This window comes from Xenopus laevis, chromosome 9_10S (genome assembly GCF_017654675.1).
Source record: "Xenopus laevis strain J_2021 chromosome 9_10S, Xenopus_laevis_v10.1, whole genome shotgun sequence".
Lineage (NCBI taxonomy): Eukaryota > Metazoa > Chordata > Amphibia > Anura > Pipidae > Xenopus > Xenopus laevis.
Window position 1 is genome coordinate 103,421,503 of NC_054388.1, and position 24,364 is coordinate 103,445,866.

Consider the following 24,364-nt stretch of genomic DNA (forward strand, 5'->3'; position numbering starts at 1 on the left):
ATAAAGACAGAATGAAGAGAAACAGATGCTGTGAGAGGAATAGTGAAGATAAACTTGAAACAATTCAGAATTTTTAATTGATTCTATTTTGGAAGTTTCTTACTTCAGCATGAGGAAGCTTATATTACATTTTAAATTTTTTGCAATAGTTCCCCTTTAAAGCCATCCAGCATCCCCTGCCCAGTACGAAAAAAAATCCCCCAAGGTTTTTTTTTATAACCTCGTGTTAAACGTGTGAGTACAACAAACAAGCCCAAAGCAGTTTCATTATAACTAAGTGAAGGGCAAAAAAAAAATAAAAAAAATTTAAAGTGAAGTTTTTGAATAAAACAAAGAAGGCCCTGTGGAATTAGTAAAAAAACAATAACCATTACAGGGCACATATATGAACTAGTAATGCTGCTTTAAACATCGTTAAACTAGTGCTCTTTGTGAGTGTGACATTTTGTTCACAAAAAAAAAAAAAAAATCAAAAAAAAAAAAAAAAAAAGCAAAAACTTGATTGGTGAATTTAAAGATAACAGATCAGTCTGGAAAAATGGCCTTGTTGAAATATTAAGGTAAGCGCTTTGTACGGCACAGATACACTGTACAATTCCAGTTTTGGCCCTTGGTATATACCTAAAAATATATATATATTTATAACCATACAGAAGGAACTGCTAGTCGTCGACGCCTATATTTCTAAAAAGGTAAGACATGGACTCCCCGTTGTGAATCCGCCGGATGGCTTCGGCCAGGATCATACTGATGTCGACCGTTTTGATTTTGGGACACTGGAGCTTCTGGATTTCATGTGGAATTGTGTTGGTGACCACGACCTGGTGGGGGAAGAAGAATATTTAGGGAGGGTTTAAAAAAACAGGTTGATAAGTGGTGGATTATACACAGATCAAATATGGCATCATGTCCCAGGTCTTCAGCTACCCTGGGGAAGAACTGTACGAAAAGAAAGATCTACAGCCAGTGTTTCTACAAGGGAAGCTAAAGATTAAAATGCTGTTTTTGTCCTCTATTCATTTGAAAAGGCAGCTGTATATATTTAAAGGGGTTGTTCCCCTTTAAATAAACTTTTAGTATGACACGGAGAGCAATATTCTGAGACAATTTGCAATTGGGTTTCATTTTTTTTTATTATTTGTGTTTTTTTGAGTTATTTAAGCTTTTTATTCAGCAACTCTCTAGTTTGCAATTTCAGCAGTCTGGTTGCTAGGATCCAAATTACCCTAGCAACCACGCACTGATTTGAATAAGAGACTGGAATATGAATAGGAGAGGTCTGAATAGAAAGAGGAGTATTGAAAAGTAGCAATAACTATAAATGTGTAGCCTTAAAGAGAATTTGTTGTTTAGATGGAGTCAGCGACCCCCATTTGAAAGCTGGAAAGCGTCAGAAGAAGAGGCAAATAATAAAAAAAAACTGCACAAAACAATTGAAACGTTGCTTAGAATTAGCCATTTTATAACATATTAAAGCAGAAGGAAAGGCTAAAATTTAGTACACTTTATCAGAAAGGTCTATATAAACACACCAGTAAACCCTCAAAGTAATGCTGCTCTGAGTCCTCTGTCAAAAGAAACACAGCATTTCTTTCCTTCTATTGTGTACTCATTGTGTAATCTGTTTCATACTTCCTGTTTTCATCTTAAACCTCCAGGGCTAGGGCTTGAGCATGCTCAGTTTGCTGCTCCTCCTCCCCTCCCTGCTGTAATCTGAGCCCAGAGCTATGAGCGAGCAGAGAGAGACTCAGGCAGGAAGTGATGTCACACCAAGCTAATATGGCAGCTGCTATCCTAAACAAACAGAGAGCGCTTCTAGAGCCATTTACTCAGGTATGGTAAAACATTCTACAGAATAAATATAGTGTTATAGCTTGCACTATTGTGGCTAATCTATTGGCAATAAACTGCTTTGTTAGTTTTCCTTCTCCTTCAAAAGTTAATTTAAAGGTGAATCACCCCTTTAAGTCTAGAAGAGTCCTGGAGAAAAAACGATGTGCACTTTGCCTCACCTCATCGATAATTGATTCTTCTATTAACCTGGGGGCATCAGAGGAAAGCAGACCATGCGTTGCCATCACAAAGATCTTGTACGCTCCTCTTTCTTTCAGCGTGTCGGCTGCAGCAACGAAACTGTGTACATCGTCAATGATATCGTCCTGACAAAGAACAGAGGAAAGAGGTTGAAAGCATTTGGTGTGAAATAAGGAGCAAATTCTGTCAGCTCTAATAAGCAGGGCACTCCTGTGTAGATATGTATTTGTATGTAATCTGTGTGATTTGAAAACATATCCGTTGGTTAATGGTATCACTCTGGCCAGGCTACAAGGGAAAGTAGAGTTGCTCCAGTGAAACTTACTGCACCCATTATCTAGTATCTCATCCGAGCAGCTTCTTCTGGTGTGGCAAGTCCTCGGCATATAAACTCTTCCACTATACTATATACTAGATGTACCTGGATGAATGAAAATCTTCATAGTCATACAGCACCCATTGTAAGCCCAAGCTCTCAATGATGTGATACCATGTCCCCTTACTCGTGTGGGATTTTAACACAAATGGAAACCTATGGGAGGTCTTCAGACTGCACTACAGACAACCACCAACACCTTTAAAGGTGAATTCAACCTGTAATAAAAAAAAACCCTCCCCCCCTACCCTGGGTAGAACCCCCTCCCTCCTCCCCCCAGGCTACCTGCCCCCCTGGGCAAATGCCCCCTCGTGCAGATTCTGACATCGGAGTTCACGGCAGCCATCTTCTTCTATCTTTTTCGTAAGTTGCCATCCTGAACCAACTGTGCATGCGGTGAGAAATCACGAAAATTTCCAAAACATTTTCAGAAATTTTTGTGACTTTCGGCACATGCACAGTGGTTCGGGAAACGAAAAAGACATAAGAAAGAAGATGGCGGCCGTGAACTCCGAGGTCAGAATCTGCACAGAGGGGTGAGTAAAAAATTAGGGGCATTTGCCCGCGGGGGGGGGGGGAGAGAGGTAGACTGGGAGGAGGAGGGGTCTACCCAGGGTAGGGGTTTTCTTTATTACGGTTGAATTCTCCTTTAAAGATGCTTGGGGAAAGGTATTTATGCATGTAGTGCTTACTGTTTCACTAGTCAAACGTATAGTGGCCCTTTAAAAGAATCAAGTTGCATAGCAGCTTTAAAGAAGAACTAAAGCCTAAATAAAGATGTAGCTAGAAATGTTGTACATTAAGTTTTGTGCTTCTGTACCAGCCCAAGGCAACCACAGCCCTTTAGCAGTAAAGATCTGTGTCTCCAAAGATGCCCCAGTAGCTCCCCATCTTCTTTTCTGCTGATTCACTACACATGCTCTGTGCTGCTGTCACTTACTGAGCTTAGGGACCCACTCACAATATACAGTACACATAGAATAGAAATGTCACAATATAAGGCTGATTAGTAATTAATACAGATAATTACTAAATGGCAGCACAGGAACCAGTGCAATTAGCATCAGAATTTAATAATCAGCAAACCTGTAGCATCAGCTTATATTACAGCCAGGGAAGCTCATTTTCTGCTGGATAATTAGTGACGAGCCCTAAGCTTAGCTTCTCAACAGCCAATCAGAGCCCACTGAGCATGTGAGTGTCACAGACACTTTCCAAGATGGTGACCCCCTGTGACAAGTTTGAAGTCCTGGATCATTGCTGCTATTGACTGGGCTGGTGATATTAGTTCAGTATATAAAATGACATTTTTTGCCATATTAATTTTAAGGGTTTAGTTCTCCTTTTAGTTGATGTATACAGTTTAGAAAAAAAGGACAATGGGAAAAAAATTGCAAAAAAAGGACAGCACACAGCATAAGAAACATTACAGTAAATACTTACCACAATTATGGCTATCCTTCCACCTACATCCCCAACAACAGTGATTGGAGGCTTTTCCTTAGGAAACATTACTGAAACACAAAGAGAATATGTCATTGTAACTTTTAAATGTGGCAGGGCTTCACAAGACAGAAACAACACACACACGCACCAAGATAAGAACAAGGGTAGCTCTGTCTTAAAGGATAAGTAAACCTTTAAAATAAGTGAATTTAAAGTTGATGAGAGTGCTATTCTAAGCACTTTTGTAATGTATATGAATTATTTATTTTGTTTTTATTCCAAGATATTAAGGGATACATGTACTGTTACAATGAATGAATGTTGTTACAACAGCGCCACCTGCTGGTCAGTTTCTCACCAGTCTGACCACCAAGTAGTCAAGGAAGTTGTCAGGAGAAAGAAAGAGGCTGCTCTGATGTTCATGGATAGGAAAGATGTGTGAAAGGTCTCTAATGTTTTTTCCTATCCAGAAGAACATCAGAGCAGCCTATTGGGTGGGCGGGGGGGGGGTCTGTTTTGCAGTACACCTCGTTTTATACAACCAAAACTAGGGATGCACCAAAATCCAGGATTTTGCCTTTTTCAGCAGGATTCGGCAGAATCCTTCTGCCCGGCTGAACCGAATTTGCATATGCAAATTAGGGTCAGGAGGGAAATCGTGTGACTTTTTGCCACAAAACAACGAAGTAAAAAATGTTTTCCCCTTCCCACTCCTAATTTGCATATGAAAACTAGGATTTGGATTTGATTCGGTATTCAACCGAATCTTTTGCGAAGGATCCGGAGGTTCGGCCGAATCGTGGAAATAGTGGATTCGGTGCATCCCTGACCAAAATGTGCCTCCAAGCCTGGAATTCAAAAATAAGCAACTGATTGAGGCCACTGGGGTTGGTGAGTAACATGTTGCTCCAGAGCCACTGGTTGGGGATCACTGCTCTAGTATAACTTCTACAGAATAAGGGAAAGAAGTGGTGCTAAGGCAAGAAGGAAACAAGTCAACACATGGGAAAATTTGGAACACCTTCAAGGGGCACCCTATTCTTACAACACCAGCCCACTGGGTCCCGACATAGCCCAAATGCCAACTGATCTTTCTGGCAGTGCATGAAGTAGTCTGATCCCCAAATCCTGTGATGAGGACAAATCACTGGCTGTGAATTAATGCTACTAAATTATGTTCTAGAAATTAGGGATGCACTGAATCCAGGATTCTGCCTTTTTCAGCAGGATTCGCATTCAGCCGAATCAAATCCGAATTAGTGGCAGGGAGGGAAATCGCGTGAGTTTTTGTCACAAAACAAGGAAGTAAAAATGTTCTCCCCTTCCCACCCGTAATTTGTATATGCAGGATGTATATTAGGATTCCTTATTTCGGCCGAATCTTTTGCGAAGGATTCGGGGGTTCGGCCGAATACAAAACAGTGGATTCATTGCATCCCTACTAGGAATATACACTTCATATGCTCGCTGGAACCCCCCCACCAACTTCAATCAGTTTGTGTATGGTGGATTAGTTGCTTATTTCAATCATACGATGGTTTATGGATCGATGAGAAATAACTTTGGTCTCTCTGTTCTCATCACGCTGCAATTTAATCCTATTTCCTACCTACGGTTTTGTGTTCCAAATGTGTCTGCTCGGTGGAACACGATATAAAGTTTCCACATTATTTTCTGCTGCTGAAAGTATGTGAAACATAAACCAAAACAAAAGGTTCACAACTCACACAGCATTCATTACATAAAGAGAAGAATTATTGTTCTTTTATTTTACCGTTTACTGCGCGGCGAATATTACAGGTAGACAAGACCGTCTAATGACCACCCAACGTACAGGCAGACTAGAGACCCTAATGCATAATTTTCTGTCTAGCAAAACACCCCTAAATTACCGATCAATCGGAGCCATGACATATTTCTCCCTTTTAAATGGGAACGATCGCGAAAATGAAAATTTAATATAAGCTCCAGCATACTGAAATAAGAAACTTTCTAAATACAATCAATTAAATATCCTGTATCGTTTCTGAAATAATCAAGTTTATCTTCACTATTCCTCTCTCAGCATCTGTTTCTCTTCATTCTCTCTTCATGCAGCAGTTGGGTGTCAGATATTCATTGATAGTTAGATCCAACATATCTTATAGGGGGCTCCTTTCCTAACAGATGTATTAGAGCTCACTCAAATAACTGATTCCAGTACAAACAAAATAACTGCCTTTTGCACAAATTCTGCATGTAGAGAGACAGGATTTCTGGTGATTTTAATAAAATGAGCTCTAATACATCTTCTAGGATTTAATTTGCAATGAGTTATCTGACACCCAACTGCTGCATGAAGACAGAATGAAGAGAAACAGATGCCGAGAGATGAATAGTGAATATAAACTTGATTATTTCAGAAACGGTACAGAATTATTAATTGATTGTATTTAGAAAGTTTCTTATGTCAGTATGATGAAGCTTATATTCAATTCTCATTTTTGCGATAGTTCCTCTTTAAGCAATGTGGAATGGAGGGGTTAAACCCTGACTCCCATTCTCAGTGAAAGAGGAATTAGTGGCAGTGTTTTCATCATACCCTTTCCTCCTGACCTGATATACAGAGTTCTGCTGTTTAGATGAACTGCTGAGCTTCCTGAACGTACTAAGGAGGAAGTCTCCCCGCCACTGTCTTTTTAGTGTTTGGGTCGGAAGTGGTTGTACCGCGTATGCAAGACAAACAAAGAACAAACAGACACACACAGGGCTTAGTCAGACGGACAAACAATAAAAGCAAAGCATGGCATATAACTCGTTGTGTTCCCACCAACAACCAGACAAGAAACTGACGAGATCAAAGAGCGTGGCGTACTTTTCTCTCAGTGTGGTGCACAGCATAGAGTATGCAATCAGCACCAAAGATTAAGTAGCCGGATAGATTTGAATAACAGCACTTAAAGGAGAACTAAAGCTTTACTAAAGAAGTAGCTAGAAATGTTGCCTCACGAGGAAACTTCGGGTGACTTCGGAAATCGAAGCACTGCAAGTGCATTGCCGCAGGCAATTTTTCATTTTAGCAGGCGGAAGGCAGTTCGGGAAGATTGTCGCCCCGAAGAAAAGGCGATTTATCGCCAGGTGACTAAATCTCTCCGAATCTGCCCGTGTGCCCTTGCCCTTGGTTGCTGGGTGGGAAAGGAATGGGCGATATCACTCCAGCTTGCAGTACAGAGTGACTAAAGTTTATCAAAGCACAAGTCACATGACTGGAGACAGCTGGGAAACTGACAATATGTCCAGCCCCACGTCAGATTTCAAAACTAAATATTAAGAAATCTGTTTGTTCTTTTGAGAAAGGGATTTCAGTGCAGAATTCTGCTGGAGCAGCACTATTAACTGATGTGTTTTGAAAAAAAATGTTTTCCCCATGACAGTAACCCTTTAACATCTCTACCATGAACAGCGGTTCTACTTGTTAAAGAGCAGCCTAGATGCATATCCTATTAATGCAGTGCATCCAATACCACTGTAGAGTCTCCCTACCATGATAACCCTGTAACAACAGCAGACAAAAATAAAAATTTTGGATACACAGATCTGACATGTAGCAGCTTACCACTTGCACCCTGGAAGAGTTCCAACATTTAACCCCCTTGAGTATTATGATGAAATGCTGATTGAGGAGGCAGCAATCCCCACAGATGTCATTGTTTATCTACAGAGTTATGTGCGCTTGGAAGGACAAGCTTGGACTATACCATACAATGACCCATCAGCACTAAAGCAGCAATAAGCAGCCTAGCATTACAACTTGTAAGAGCACATGAAAAAGAGGGGGGGGGGGGGGTTACCCACAAAGCATCTGTGCCGAGATCTCAATAAACTGGTGTACACATTGCCGAGTGTCATATAATTCTGCAATTCAAAGGCCTGGGAAGAATTAGGAAGGCATAGCCAGCTGTGATCGTTTCCGTAAAAACATTGGTTTCAGTTCTTCTCTAAGGGAAAGACTGAAATCTACTAATGCAGCTAAATTGTTCCTTATGTCATTCTTGCAAATGAGGCTTCCGAAGACTATATATTTAATTAAAAGATCTTACTGGCAATGTTTTTTCACAGGATGCCAAAAACATAAAATTACACCTGTAAGTCTTTACAGTGGGACCCAGAACTTTAAAAGGGAACTATTGCAAAAAATGAAAATTGAATATAAGCTTCAGCATACTGAAATAAGAAACGTTCTAAATACAATCAATTAAAAATTCTGTACGGTTTCTGAAATAATCAAGTTTATCGTCACTATTCCTCTCTCAGCATCTGTTTCTCCTCATTTTGTCTTCATTCAGGATTTGGGTGTTAGATGAACGATCCAATATATCTGATAGGGGGGGGGGCTTCTTTTGCCTAGAAGATGTATTAGAGCTCACTCTGTTAAAATCACCAGACATCATGTCTCTCTACATGCAGGATTTGTGTAAAAGGCAGTTATTTTGTTAGATTTTGTTTGCACAGGAATCAGTTATTTGAGTGAGCTCTAATACATCTGCTAAGAAAGGAGCCCCCTATAAGATATATTGGATCTAACTGTCAATGATTATCTGACACCAACTGCTGCATGAAGACAGAATGAAGAGAAACCGATGCAGAGAGCGGGATAGTGAAAACTAGGAATGCACCGAATCCACTATTTTGGATTCGGCCGAACCCCCGAATCCTTTGCAAAAGATTCGGCGAATACCGAACCCTAATTTGCATATGCTAATTAGGGGTGAGAATGGGAAAACATTTTTTACTTCCTTGTTTTGTGACAAAAAGTCACGAGATTGCCCTCCCTGCCCCTAATTTGCATATGCAAATTAGGATTCGGTTAGGCTGGGCAGAAGGATTCAGCCGAATCCTGGATTCGGTGCATCCCTAGTGAAAACTTAATTATTACATAAATAGTACAGAACATTTAATTGATTGTATTTAGGAAGTTTCTTATTTCAGTATGATGAAGCTTATGTAAAATTTAAATTTTCGCGATAGTTCCCCTTTAAAAGAGAAACAAACCTTTAATAACAAAAAAACCCTACTCCCCTACCCTACATAGACCCCCTCCCTACTCCCCCCCAGCCTAGCTGCCCCCCAGGCAAATGACCCTAACTCTTTACTTACCCCTCCGTGCAGATTCTGTCCAGCAAAGTTTACGAGTGCCATCTTCAGCCGCTTCGGTGATCTTCGGAATGAGACCAGCGCTTTGGCAATTTTCGTGAATTTCGGCAAATGCACATTTGTCGCAAATTGCTCCAACTGCGCATGCGCCACTTCGCCGGTCTCATTCAGAAGATGGTGCCCCTAAACTCCGCTGGACAGAATCTGCACGGAGGGGTAAGTAAAGAGTTAGGAGCATTTGCCCGGGGGCAGCTAGGGGGTCTATGTAGGGTAGGGTTTTTTTTTATTAAGGGTTTGTTTCTCCTTTAAGTCAGCAATACTTTTAGATAGCATGGATGGCTTTACAAGATAGAGTAAGGAACACTCGCCTATTATTCCTAGTGTCTATTAAGTGAACAGTACAGACAGCTGGCAAATACAGGTGCTCTAATTACTCAGGAGCGACAGTCACAGGTTGCTTGTGATTCCAGAGTCCTCACATGGGGAATCACAGAAATAACAAACACCATGGGCCAAACAGGAACAGCATGAGCAACCTCAATAACTATATTACTGAACATAGCAACCACTTCCCTATAACTATATTATTTCATATAGCAACTTCTCCCACATCTGGATGAGCTTCCTCAAGTTTCTAATTTGGTTCATCTCTAATGATGACATTGATAATGTAGGCATGGATGACATCATAACACAGGCATCGTAATTATCCACGTGATACTTATAAGAGGTAGGCCACTAACAGGGTATTTCCAACGAGGGATGTATGGCAGCGGCAATGCTTTTGACTGCTGGAGGTGAATGCCTTCCGTCCACCATATCGGATTCCGCATCCTGTGCTTCCCCGTGGATCACCGCTAATCCCAGCCGTAACCGCTCGGCGAAGGACTGTGCTCTGTAATAAAGACAACGGAGAAGGAATGGTTTCACTGAAAGCAAATCTTAAAGGGATTCGGTCATGTGTTTTATAATGTTTTTATTTCTAAATTACACTGTTTACACTGCAAATAATTCACTCTATAATATAAAATTTCATTCCTCAACCAGCAATTGTAGTTTTGTTTTAGTTGTAATATTGGTGAGTAGGTGCATCTCAGGTCATTTTGCCTGGTCATGTGCTTTCAGAAAGAGCCAGCACTTTAGGATGGAACTGCTTTCTGGCAGGCTGTTGTTTCTCCTACCCAATGTAACTGAATCAGTCTTAGTGGGACCTGGATTTTACTATTGAGTGTTGTTCTTAGATCTACCAGGCAGCTGTTATCTTGTGTTAGGGAGCTGCTATCTGGTTACCTTCCCATTGCTCTGTTGTTAGCTGCTGGGGGGGAGGGGGTGATATCAATACAACTTGCCGTACAGCAGTAAAGAGTGACTGAAGTTTATCAGAGCACAAGTCACATGACTGGGGGCAGCTGGGAAACCGACAATATGTCTAGCCCCATGTCAGATTTCAAAATGAAATGTAAAAAAATCTGTTTGCCCTTTTGAGAAACGGATTTCAGTGCAGAATTCTGCTGGAGTAGAACTATTAACTGATCCATTTAAAAAAAAAAAAAACATTTTTCCCATGACAGTATCCCTTTAAGGCTACAGCATACACAACTGACAATTCCATCCTTCCTAATTTGGCAATAGTTTGCAGCACGTTTCTTTCTGGTTTCCGTATATTAAAGATGAAAGGAATACAGACTGGCCTGCACAGAACACAGACCTCAGGTCAATTGAACACCCATGAACATCCACAGAACACCAATTCTGTGCCAGGCCTTATCACTCAGCATCACCGCCCAACCTCTTAGGTGGAAAGCCCAGTGGAAAGCCATCCAACTTCACATTAACACCCTTGGGTTTGAGAAGTAGATGTTGGACAAGCAGGTGCAGGAAGTATCAAATATGCCACTTGAAGCAGATATCCAAATAGAATTTGTGTTGATATCGGAAACAATAGCTCTCTGAGTTTGTTAAAGGAACAGTAACATCAAAATATTTAAATGTTTTAAAGTAATAAAAATATAATGCAGTGTTGCCCTGCATTGGTAAAACAGCTGTGCTTGCTTCAAGGCTCAGGTTACGCAGCAGATAAGCCTGTGCCATATAGCCTTTTTTCAATTTCCGCCATTCTACACAGCAGCTTGTTTATATGAACTATAGTAGTGTTTCTGAAGCAAACACATTAGTTTTACCAGTGCAGGACAACAGTACACGATATTTTCATTACTTTAAAATTACGGATGCACCGAATCCACTATTTTGGATTCGACTGAACCCCCGAAAGATTTGGCCAAATACCAAACCCTAATTTGCATATGCAAATTAGGGGTGGGAAGGGGAAAACATTTTTACTTCCTTGTTTTGTGACAAAAAGTCACGCGATCTCCCTCCCTGCCCCTAATGTGCATATGCAAATTAGGATTCAGTTCGGCCAGACAGAAGGATTCTGGATTCGGTGCATCCCTATTTAAAACACTGTAATTTTTTGGTCTTACTGTTCCTTTAAGCATAAAACAAATAACAGATATGTTCTGCATAGCAGAAACACCAAGTACTTGTCTATTACAAATGTTAGCTCAGCAAGAACACGACAGGTGCAAGAGAGTTTCACCTGTAATTAGCAGGTCGCTGCAGTACAACGGGAATACTTTAATAAGGGCACCATCTTGTGAGGTACATCCGGTGCAAAACAATTCCCTGGTGTCAGTTACTAAAGCTGAAAATGGCAAATACAACCCTCAAGGCAAACAAACAAAACATATTAAAACCGGTCATCTTTGAGTGCTGTTTTAACCATTCAGCTGCTCCCGGGTGATTTAACTGTACCTTTCCCCTTAAAACCTGGTTGATTTTGCTGCTCACCTTTTCGCCGATGATGGAGATTTGGCAACGATCACTGCATTTCTGTAGTCAGGAATCTGTAGCAAATCAAATATAAACAATATGTCAATATTTCTGTGTTAACTGCTCTACAGCGGCAGAACGGCATAGCAATGGCTTTCTACTACATGAAACATCACAATTAAACAACTTGGCAGTGTAACTGTTAACAGGATACAATCAAACTTAGGTAAACACAGGGAGAGTGCCAAATGCTTACAGTGGACATATGGATATGTGCTTGGTTGGATGCAGGCACCAAATATAAAAGAAAATAGTCTCCAGCAGGAGGATGGGCCAGTCATTTTAAAAGGGGAACTAACGTGAAAATGAAAATTTAATATAAGCTTCAGCATACTGAAATAAGAAAATTCCTAAATACAATCAATTCAGTATTCTGCACTGTTTCTGAAATAATCACGTTTATCTTCACTATCCCTCTCTCAGCATCTGTTTCTCTTCATTCTGTCTTCATGCAGCAATTGGGCGTCAGATGAATGATCCAATATATCTTTTAGGGGACTCCTTTTTTGCGTATAAGATGTATTAGAGCTCACTCTATTAAAATCACCAGAAATCTGGTCTCTCTACATGCAGAATTTGTGCACTGTTTCTGAAATAATCAAGTTTATGTTCACTATTCCTCTCTCAGCATCTGTTTCTCTTCATTCTGTCTTCATGCAGCAGTTGGGTGTCAGATGAATAATCCAATATATATTTGGGGGGGGGCTCTCTTTGCCTAGAAGATGTATAAGAGCTCTATTAAAATTACCAGAAATTCTGTCTCTCTACATGCAGAAATTGTGCACCGTTTCTGAAATAATCAAGTTTGTCTTCACTATTCCCCTCTCAGCATCTGTTTCTCCTCATTTTGTCTTCATTCAGCAGTTGGGTGTCAGATTAATGATCCAATATATCTTATAGGGGGACTCCTTTTGCCTAGATGTATTAGAACTCACTCTATTAAAATCACCAGACATCATGTCTCTCTACATGCAGAATTTGTGCAAAGGGTAGTTATTTTGTTAGATTTTGTTTGTAATGGAATCAGTTATTTGAGTGAGCTCTAATACATCTGCTAGGAATGTATAAGATATATTGGATCTATCTGTCAATGAATATCTGACACCCAACTGCTGCATGAAGAGAGAATGAAGAGAAACAGACGATGAGAGAGGAATAGTGAAGATAAACTTGATTATTTTAGAAACAATGCAGAATATGAATTGATTGTATTTAGAAAGCTTCTTACTTCAGTATAGGGAAGCTTATATTAAATTTTAATTTTTGCAAGAGTTCCCCTTGAAGCACAATACTATCAAATACTCATTTAACAGAGGACACCAAAGTCAGGCTGTTTTAGACATATGGCCTTGCAACCAGAAGACCTTGCAAAATGATCAGGTTAACTGCAATCCTGTTCTTTAGTGAGAAATGCGATACAGCTGCAGGCTGCCAGCTCAAACATTTAAAATGCATGGCTTCTTATATCTGTTCTGTAATTACGATGCAGAAAGATCATCTGTCAGGTTACTTCTCGTTTGTGTTTTAGGCAGCCAGCACAGCACATTGGTGTAAAAATGCATGCCCTGGTGCCCTGCCAAGTGATAGTGCTCTGAATAACAGAACATAAAGGTGTGGTACTTCACATGTGCTTCCTTGTATTCATAAAACTGTGTGTTCAAACTATCTTGGCTGTTACAGGGTGGGGGTTCAACTGCCCTCTTAGAAGCCCATTATAGATGAGTGTCAGTTTCCCTTTAAAGGAAAAGTAACATCAAAAAGTGCTATAAAAGAATGACAATCCTGTCCTGCTCTGATAAAAATTGGTGTGTTTGCTATAGGAACTCTGCTATAGTCGATATAAACAAGCTGCTGTGTAGCCATGGGGGCAGCTATTCAAGCACAGGATACACAGTAGATAACAGATAAGTACTACTATAGTTTATATAAATAAGCTGCTGTGTAGCCATGGGGGCAGCCATTCAAGCACAGGATACACAGTAGATAACAGATAAGTACTACTATAGTTTATATAAATAAGCTGCTGTGTAGCCATGGGGGCAGCCATTCAAGCACAGGATACACAGTAGATAACAGATAAGTTCTACTATAGTTTATATAAACAAGCTGCTGTGTAGCCATGGGGGCAGCCATTCAAGCACAGGATACACAGTAGATAACAGATAAGTACTACTATAGTTTATATAAACAAGCTGCTGTGTAGCCATGGGGGCAGCCATTCAAGCACAGGATACACAGTAGATAACAGATAAGTACTGCTATAGTTTATATAAACAAGCTGCTGTGTAGCCATGGGGGCAGCCATTCAAGCACAGGATACGCAGTAGATAACAGATAAGTACTACTATAGTTTATATAAACAAGCTGCTGTGTAGCCATGGGGGCAGCCATTCAAGCACAGGGCACACAGTAGATAACAGATAAGCTGTGTAGAATCCCATTGTATACTACAAAGCTTATCTCATATCTGCTGTGTATCCTGTGCCTTTTCTTCTTTTTCAGCTTTGAATGGCTGCCCCCATGGCTACACAGCAGCTTGTTTATATAAACTATAGCAGTACTTATCTGTTATCTACTGTGTATACTGTGCTTGAATGGCTGTCCCCATGGCTACAAGCCAGCTTGTTTATATCAACTATAGTAGTACTTATCTGTTATCTACTGTGTATCCTGTGCTTGAATGGCTGCCCCCATGGCTACACAGCAGCTTGTTTATATAAACTATAGTAGTACTTATCTGTTATCTACTGTGTATCCTGTGCTTGAATGGCTGCACCCATGGCTACACAGCAGCTTGTTTATATAAACTATAGTAGTACTTATCTGTTATCTACTGTGTATCCTGTGCTTGAATGGCTGCCCCCATGGCTACACAGCAGCTTGTTTATATCAACTATAGTAGTACTTATCTGTTATCTACTGTGTATCCTGTGCTTGAATGGCTGCCCCCATGGCTACACAGCAGCTTGTTTATATCAACTATAGTAGTACTTATCTGTTATCTACTGTGTATCCTGTGCTTGAATGGCTGCACCCATGGCTACACAGCAGCTTGTTTAAATCGACTATAGTAGAGCTTCTGAAGCAAATACACCAGTTGTAATAGTGCAGGGCAACAGTACTTTATGTTTTCATTACTTTAAAACACTTTCCTTTTTTGGTGTTACTTTTCCTTTAAGGCCACTATGGAACTTAAAGGGTTACTATCGCGAAAATAAAAATTTAATATAAACTTCATGATACTGAAATAAGAAACTTTTTAAATACATCTCTCAGCATCTGTTTCTCTTCATTCTGTCTTAATTCAGGAGTTGGGCGTCAGAATAATGATCCAATATAACTTATAGGGGGGCTCACTTTCCTAGCAGATGTATTAGAGCTCACTCAAGTAACTAATTCCACTGCAAAGAAAATCTAATAAAAAAACTGCCTTTTGCACAAATTCTGCATGTAGAGAGACATGATGTATGGTGATTTTAATAAAGTGAGCTCTAATATATCTTCTAGGCAAAAGGAGCCCCCCCCCCTAAGATATATTGGATCATTCATCTGACACCCAACTGCTGCAAGAAGACAGAATGAAGAGAAACAGATGCTGAGAGAGGAATAGTGAATATAAACTTGATTATTTTAGAAACAGTACAGTATTCCAGTATGCTGAAGCGAATATTACATTTTCATGTTCGCGATAGTTCCCCTTTAAGCAAGACAAAACAATGCTAAGAGAAAGAATGATTGTGCAAGGGTTGGCTCATTGTCCTATCAGCATGAGAACAAAATATGTGGATCTGCAGTCTGGACCCTTCAAGGCTACCGGCACAGAACAAGATAAACAAAGGTACCCAGACTAAACACTGCAGTGAAGGATTATTTGGCTGTTCTTTACAATAAATAAATAAAAAACAGAAAAATATATTTGTTATCATAATCATTGGGATTCGATGAAGGTGGTGTGACCTTCCCACATTGATATAATGAAGAAGGAATGTGAGCAAAGTATAAATTTTAGCCCTGAAATGAAGCAGAAGAGTATCAGCCATGAGCAAATTTGTTGTGAGGCCCAATCCTTGATGCTTAAAGGAGAAGTAAACACTAAAAATTCATATGGCTAAAAACAGCATATTTTATATACTGAACTGATTGCACCAGCCTAAAGTTTCAGTTTCTCAATAGCAGCAATGATCCAGGACTTCAAACTTGTCACAGGGGGTCACCATCTTGGAAAGTGTCTGTGACACTCACATGCTCAGTGGGCTCTGAGCAGCTGTTGAGAAGCTAAGCTTAGGGCTTGTCACTAATTATCCAGCAGAAAATGAGCTTCCCCTGTAATATAAGATGATGCTACAGGGCTGATTATTAAATTCTGATGCTAATTGCACTGGTTTCTGTGCTGCCATGTAGTAATTATCTGTATTAATTACTAATCAGCCTTATATTGTGACATTTCTATTCTATGTGTACTGTATATTGTGAGTGGGTCCCTAAGCTCAGTAAGTGACAGCAGCACAGAGCATGTGCAGTGAATCAGCAGAAAAGAAGATGGGGAGCTACTGGGGCATCTTTGGAGACACAGATCTTTACTGCTAAAGGGCTGTGGTTGCCTTGGGCTGGTACAGAAACCCAAAACATTCTTCTTTAAAGACCCTTGCCCCCAGTTTACAATTCTTTATTCCATTAGATGTATATTTATATCCTGGAGGTGGGATTGTGCTGTGGACCCTTGGTGATGAGAAATTGGGTTTGGACCAAAGGAAGGTCAGGTGTCAAGCTTCTAGACCGCTATCACAGTTTGGGGGTTTTCCAATTATTTTAAAACTTTGGATCAAGCTGAGACGAGGCGGGAGAGAAAATTCCTGACCCATGCCTCACTAGTAGGGAGGGATGAATTTTTTTGCCTTGTTTCGATGCGGAAATGATGCCCATAGACTTGTATGGCGGGGTGCGGGGGGAAAAAATGGGTGTCTGTGACATTCCGCTGGCGACAAATTTTTGGCGAAGCGAAACGGGTCAAATTCGCCCATCCCTACTCAATAGTAGCAGGGTCAGATTGGGCCTCCTTAAGTCCACTAGAGAACCTGGCATTCAGGGCTCACTCGCAGACACACACGTAATAACAGACACAATTTAAATTTAAAAAATGTGATAGGCTTTATCTAGAGACCTATGGTTGAAATAAGAATGGACTGCTTGGATATTGCCCTTGGCATTCGACCCCCTTCAGCGGTTTGAGCACTTACCTCTTCCTGAATATACTGTAACAGAAACGGAGATGCTCTGAGGTTATCCACAGGAATGTTAAAGAACCCCTGAATTTCTTTTTGATGCAAGTCCATGGTGATAAAGTGAGTTAACCCTTTGGAACAAGAAAAAAAAAATAAAAAACTAGGTAAGATGTGGGCTCTTGCCAGATTAAACCTCCTAGGAAAGCAGTTAACTCCCCTACAAAATTTTAAATATGCAGAGGCTTATTACACTACGATTCTTGTGATAAAGAAGCCCCACTCCATACTGCAGTTACCTTAGTGCCAGTGTATTCAGTGATTTTAAAGAACTACAATTACAACGGCACTAACTGGGACTGGCTATAAGAGATGCCAAAGAAAAACAATGGAATTGGGAAAAGTGTATAATGGCCTTCATGGCGGATGATATGGGTTTTCCAAGGTGACAAGCACAAAGCCTCCCCCCACCCCAAAGACTAAGTATTTGTAAGAGATACCACCAGTGAATATAGTTAAAGGGATTCTGTCATAATCTTTATATTTCTAAATTACAATGTTTACACTGCATATAATTCCTTCTACAATATAAAATGTAATTCCTGAACCAGCAAGTGTATTTGTTTAGTTGTAATATTGGTGTGTAGGTGCATCTCAGGTCATTTTGCCTGGCCATGTGCTTTCAGAAGAGCAAGCGCTTCAGGATGGAACTGCTTTCTGGCAGGCTGTTGTTTCTCCTACTCAATGTAACTGAATGTGGGACCTGGATTTTACTATTGAGTGTTGTTCTTAGATCTACCAATCTGGTTACCTTCCCATTGCTCTGTTGTTAGTCTGCTGGGTAGGGGGGTGATATCACTCCAACTTGCAGTACAGCAGTAAAGAGCGATTGAAGTTTATCAGAGCAAAAGTCACATGACTGGGGGCAGCTGGGAAACTGACAATATGTCTAGCTCCATGTCATATTTCTAAATTAAATATAAAATAAATGTTTGCTCTTTTGAGAAACTGAATTCTGATGCATTTTGAAAAAAAGTAAATAAATACAATTTTTTCCCATGACAGTATCCCTTTAAAGAGAAAACATAACCTGTTTAGGGTTTTATCTTCCATTTATATTAACTCAACTAAAGAATTAGAAGAAACAGTATGTGTACACCAAACATCTTTCCTCTGTATTTGTAGCCGGGGATATACAATTACTGTATGAGGTTCTATGATATGCTAATCCCATGAACTAGCTCATGGCTGGTAAACGGATTCCTTGCAATGAGTCTACCTTACCAGCTTTGCACATCATGGAGGCTAATAACTTGGACACAATGGAGCCTCTTTTCCTCATCTTGCATTGCTTGCTGTAGGGGAAGTAAGGGATGACGCCACTAATAGTCTTAGCACACGACGTCCGGCACGCATACACCATGATTAGCAGCTCCATGATTGTGGTGTTCACATCCCTGGAAACATTGGAGAGACCCAACTGGAACTCTGTTTGCCTTTCTCAAGTAAAAGTCCTACTAACACAATTGCTTCTATACACCAACAGTATATTCAGCAAATAACAGACACCACAGGGCAAATTTATTAAGTGACGAATTAAAAATTTGAATTTTCACATTTTTTTATGGTCAAAAGAATCAAATTGTGAATAATCCAAGCTCGATTAAAATTTTTATTAGGTTTCATAAACACTGGCCCTTTAAAAATTCAACTATTCGCCACCTAAAACCTGTCGAGTTCATGTATAAGTCAATGGGGAGGTCCAGGGACAAATTTGAAGATGTTACTAGTCTGGGTTTTTTTTCCCCAAATTCGTTTGAATTCGATTCAGGTTTTCGGGTTGGTAATATCCATTAGAGTTTTAGATATTCGATTTTTTTTATTATTAAATAACCTCCCAACAGAATTGAGTATATTCGAATTTATTAGAGTTAAAAAAAAATTCACATGAATTCAAAATTCGACCTTTAATAAATGTGCCTCTACATGTCCATTCTCAAGGTAGCTTGTCTTTTTGCCTATGGCTTGTCACATTATTTGTCTGCTTGCCACACAGTAAGCATAGTCCCTGCTATTGCTTATACCAATGACAGGAGAAAATTATAAAGAAATGTGTTGGTTGAATGGCGAACTGCACCAGCGCTCTGGTTACAATGCTGCATGCATCCAAATAAAGTCACAGATTCTATCAGAAAACATCTTTGGCAATGGACCCATAATGATTCCACAGTCAGTCATGTTTAAAGGAGAAGGAAAGGAGTTTTTACTTGGGGGTGCCAAATGTTAGGCTCCCCCAAGTGATTATATATATTTACCTGAAACTCCGGCTGGTGCTCCCATCAGCAGAAAACTGCACCGGCCCGGGGTTATATCAGCAAGCACCACAGAGCGATCCTCTTTTGTCTTCTTCATTCTTCAAATTTCCCAGGGCAGACGCATGCGTAGTAGAACCAAACAGCCAATTTCTTCATTAAAGTTCGACTTTTCACTCTACTGCCCATGCGCAGCCGGGAGAAGAAAGAAGCAGACGGAAGATGATCGCTCCATGGTGCTCACTGGAATAAACCCGGGCCTGTGCAGTTTTCTCCCGATAGGAGCACAGGCCTGGTGTGTGAAATAAGGAAATACAATCATTTGGGGGTATCTAACTTTTGGGACCCCCAAGTAAAACCACATTTTCTTCTCCTTTAAGGAAAGATATAGTTTCTTTAAAGGATAACTAAAGCTTAAATGATTTGTTCACTTTTGAAACACAGTTTAGATGATTTCAGATTGTTCACCAGAAATAGACTTTTTTTTTTCAATTGCTTTCCATTTATTATTATCGTTTTTCCAAAATTAAAGTTTAATGTTGTGTCTCTAGTGTTTTAGTCTGGCACCTCAGTGATCCAGGAGCGGATTCTGAACTGTTACAATTTGCTACATTTAGTTGCTACACAAGTTAATACATTTCTCAGAAGTTTCTGTGGAATATCAGCAACTACTGTATCAATTCTAAGGGCAGAGATACACGATCAGATTCGGGGAGATCAGTCAGCCGGCGACAAATATCCTCTTCTTCAGGGTGACTAATCTCCCCAAACTGCCTTCCCGCTGGCTAGAATGTAAATCGCCAGCGGGATGCCACTCAGATTTACATTCTAGCCGGTGGGAAGGCAGTTTGGGGAGATTAGTCGCCCCGAAGAAGAGGAGATTTGTCGTTGGGCGACTAATCTCCCCGAATCTGAGCATGTATCTCTGCCCTAACAGTTGCTTTAAATGACACTTGGGGATCCTGCTCAGCAGGGACAAAGATAAGAAATGCATCAGCTAAAAATTTAGAACAGTTGCAGGGTCGACGACCCCCCTCCCCAGCCAGAGCTGCTTTAGAAGGTGAAAAATGAAACTTTACACTCCAATATTAGAAAAATGATCACAAATAGAAAGCAATTGCAAAAAGTCTATTTCTGGTGAACTATCTGAAAACAACTAAACTGAAAAAAGTGTTTGAAATTGAACAAACCCTTTAACAAAGAACTAGGCTATAAAAATGCTTAAAACCTAGATCACAACAGAGCTTTATCAGGAAACCTCAGTGCTACAGACACTAAAAAGATGGCCTAACAAGATCCAAGATGGAGAGCTGCTTAGCACATCCTTGAATGCCTGGATCATTGCTGCTACCTCTGGGCTGATAAAGTAAGATTAATATATACAGTATTTATACAAGAGGAGATGCCATTAGGATTGACGACATAAGAAATAGTGTACCCCCCTTCAAGTAAATTACATAAATATTAGATTCAACAAAGCATCCCATGACTATATAAAAGTACAAGGCCACAGCGTAAGAGCTTTTATACAGGTCATAGGCTTCCTTACTCATCATATTTGAAAGTGGGGTTCATTATTTATTTTGACATACCGATTTTAATGAAGAACCATTTATACATGATTATATCACTATTTATAATATATTTTACAGGGTATTGTATGATTCTTGTTATATTTAATTCTTAATAGTGCTCTCAGTTATACCGATGACTGGGGCAATAGGGCCACATTCACAAAGCCTATAGCTCAGCTGTGTAGAATATAATGATTTTATTATCTAAGCAGAAAGATATCATTTCTGCTTCGCTGCTATTAAAAGACTGGGCGAAATTTCCTTGATTGTTATTCCTCAATGAGGACTGAAACCATGTGACCTGTAGTAACCACAGAACCTAAATGACCGTGCCCCAATAAGATGTTAAAATCACGAAGAACTGGAGCTCAACTGGAGCTGGTACTTAATAATCACTAAATCGCCCAGAAACAATAAAATGGTGTCTGTATATCTGTATGCAGTAATGTACAACTTTGACCCTAACCCTTTTGGCCCTTGAGACCCTTCTCCTCATCTTTCTAATTTGCTACTTCTTCTACGGCTATGTTTATAACAAAATTAACCTATAAAACAAAATATAAGCTTTCAAAAAAGAAATCACTAGATCTATTTAATGGTACAGGCAGCCTTTAAACCATGAGATCACTGACTGCAGGTCTTTCCTAGTGATGGATGTGCCCTGCAATAAACATCTATATCCCAAAAGTTGAATATTGTGGGCAGAAAATATCAAATCTTAAAGGGTAACTATCGGAAAAAATGAAAATTCAATATAAGCTTCAGCATACTGAAATAAAACACTTTCAAAATACAAGCAATTAAAAATTCTGCACCGTTTCTGAAATAATGAAGTTTATCTTCACTATTCTTCTCTCGACATCTGTCTCCCTTCATTCTGTCTTCATGCAGCAGTTGGGTATCAAATATTCATTGAAATATATCTTATAGGGGGGCTAGTTTTGCCTAGAAGATGTATTAGAGCTCACTCTGTTAAAATCACCAGACATCATGTCTCGCTACATGCAGAATTTGTGCAAAAGGCAGTGATTTTTGTTAGATTTTGTTTGTACTGGAATCATTTACACGAGTGAGCTCTAATACATCTTCAAGGCAAACAAAGCCCCCCCCTATAAGATACATTGGATCAAACTGTCAACGAGTATCTGACTGCTGCATGAAGACTGAATGAAGAGAAACAGATGTGGAGAGAGGAATTCTGAAGATAAACTTGATTATTTTAGAAACGATGCAGAATATTTAATTGTTAATGTTTATTTCAGTTTGATGAAACTTATATGACATTTTCATTTTCGTGATAGCTCCCCTTTAAGCAGGGTCACACTCCTGAATAATTCTCTTAAAGTTATTAAGTTTATGAGTGTTGCTCTCCCTCTCTGCATTATTTGCATTTATACACAAACAAGGACTTACTGATTGCATTTGCCAGGGTAAGAATGAGTAATATCCTCTGCCACTACCAGGGGTTATTTTCTTTTAACTTTTGAATTAATAAAGGACTCCTATGCTATGCCATATAGCCTCTATGCACATATGTATTAGTTATATGCATTCCAAGCAATATGATTTAGAACAGGAACCTTACCAGAGTAAAAAAAAAAAAATAATATATATATAAATATATATATATATATATATATGTTCTCTAAAGCTTTCCAATAGTTTTGCATAGCACACATTGCTTACACAAGTCTTTTGCATACACAGCCCAGAGGCACTATGCTTACTAACTAAAATAATAAATATTTAACTAAAAACAAGCTAGGCAAATTAACACGACTTTGTTTGCATGACAGGTTCAGTAAATCTATTATTAACGCTGAAACTACACAACGTCAAAGGAGCAAATACAATGCACCTTACTAGATGATAACACCTGAAACTCCCTTTCTTCCCTTCTGGCCTTCATCAAAGTATAATGCCTGTCACACAAGTGTGAATTAGTACAAACAGGACAAGCCCAGGGAACTGGCATGCGCACAAGGCACTAGGCAGTTTGTTTACACCAAATAAGAAGAAGTGAGCCGGGCTTTACATGAGACCATTACTCACTTGGAAACTGTCTGGATGATGAAAACGTCCTTTCCGCGTACGGATTCCTGAATCTGAACCCTTGTTTCTGGGAGGGAGAAGGGGGGGGGAATATATATGCATCATGAAAATAGCAACGTAGAGTTTATCTGTATCTCAGAAAGCCTGGAGTAACAAGAAACGGTTGTGATAAATGCAACAGTTTAAACTACAGCTAGACACAATACAGATACATGATTAGTAAAAGCCGGTGTAAATAATGCCTCTCTTTTCTGTTCCACATCTCAATTATGGATCTCCGACTGCCCTAAACGCTGCTGCATTCACTGGCCGACCTACACTCTCCAGTTACCGATCTGCCTCTTTCCTTACAGCTCTACCATCCTGTAATAGCTAAACATTGATACCTTAATAACCTTATAGTAATTTAAACCGAGGATCAAAACAGAGGTCTGACCTGAGTCAGCACAAATTTGTTTAAAGGTGGCCATACACGGAGAGATCCGCTCGTTTGGCGATGTTGCCAAACAAGCGGATCTCTCTTCGATATGCCCAACCTGAGGTGGGCAATATCGGGCTGATCCCTAGGGCCCAACGATCGGATCCTAGTGAACGGGCGGTCGGATCGCGGGACCACATCAACGAACAGATGCGGCTGCGATCCGACGGGGTTTTTAGTCCCATCCGATCGAGATCTGGCTGACTTTTGGCCAGATCTCGATCGGGGAAGCCCGTCGGGGGCCCCCATACACGGGCCAATAAGCTGCCGACTCGGTCTGTCGGCAGCTTTTATCGCCCCGTGTATGGCCACCTTAAGAAAACAAAAAGGAGAAAGTACCCTGTTATGTCCTAATGTACTATCAATTCACAACTCTTACTCCTCTATTCATTATATGTAATAATAAATTAAAGTAGGGAAATCAGTTTTTAAAAATATCACTAATTGATCGACCTTTTTGGTGTATAAAGTGCAAGTGCTTGCAGTGAATTCTAAAAAAAACTAAAGTGATAAATATATATATATATATATATATATATATATATATATATATATATATATATATATATATATATATATATATATAATGCTAATTATAAAAAAATAACTACAATCAATTAAAGCACCAATTAATTAAAAATTCATATATTAGCTGAATAAATAGTAATGCAAAGAGACTAAAGTGCTGTGCAATAAATAATTAGAGAAAATTGATTGCCGAATAATTTCAATAGTTAATTAACGAGAGGAGATTTTTAATCATGATTTCACGGAATAAATTATGAAAGCCACTTGCTCAGATTAAAAAGAAAGGACAAGAAAATGATATAAAGAACGGTGGAGTTGTT

The 24,364-nt window shown here is 39.6% G+C and overlaps 1 protein-coding gene across 1 annotated transcript in view; it reads right to left on the reverse strand.

Moving 5' to 3' along the window:
- Positions 1-317: 317 nt before the first annotated feature.
- LOC108703217 (phosphoribosyl pyrophosphate synthase-associated protein 2) overlaps positions 318-24,364 on the reverse strand; it is a 41,883-nt gene continuing 17,836 nt past the window's right edge. Inside the window, exons 4-11 of the mRNA XM_018239294.2 lie at positions 23,039-23,105; positions 18,385-18,557; positions 17,119-17,234; positions 11,840-11,895; positions 9,733-9,884; positions 3,854-3,924; positions 2,013-2,159; positions 318-821 (exon numbers count right to left, since the gene is read on the reverse strand). Coding sequence (XP_018094783.1) covers positions 663-821; positions 2,013-2,159; positions 3,854-3,924; positions 9,733-9,884; positions 11,840-11,895; positions 17,119-17,234; positions 18,385-18,557; positions 23,039-23,105 — 941 coding nt within the window. The 3' untranslated portion in view covers positions 318-662. The remainder of the gene's footprint in view (positions 822-2,012; positions 2,160-3,853; positions 3,925-9,732; positions 9,885-11,839; positions 11,896-17,118; positions 17,235-18,384; positions 18,558-23,038; positions 23,106-24,364) is intronic.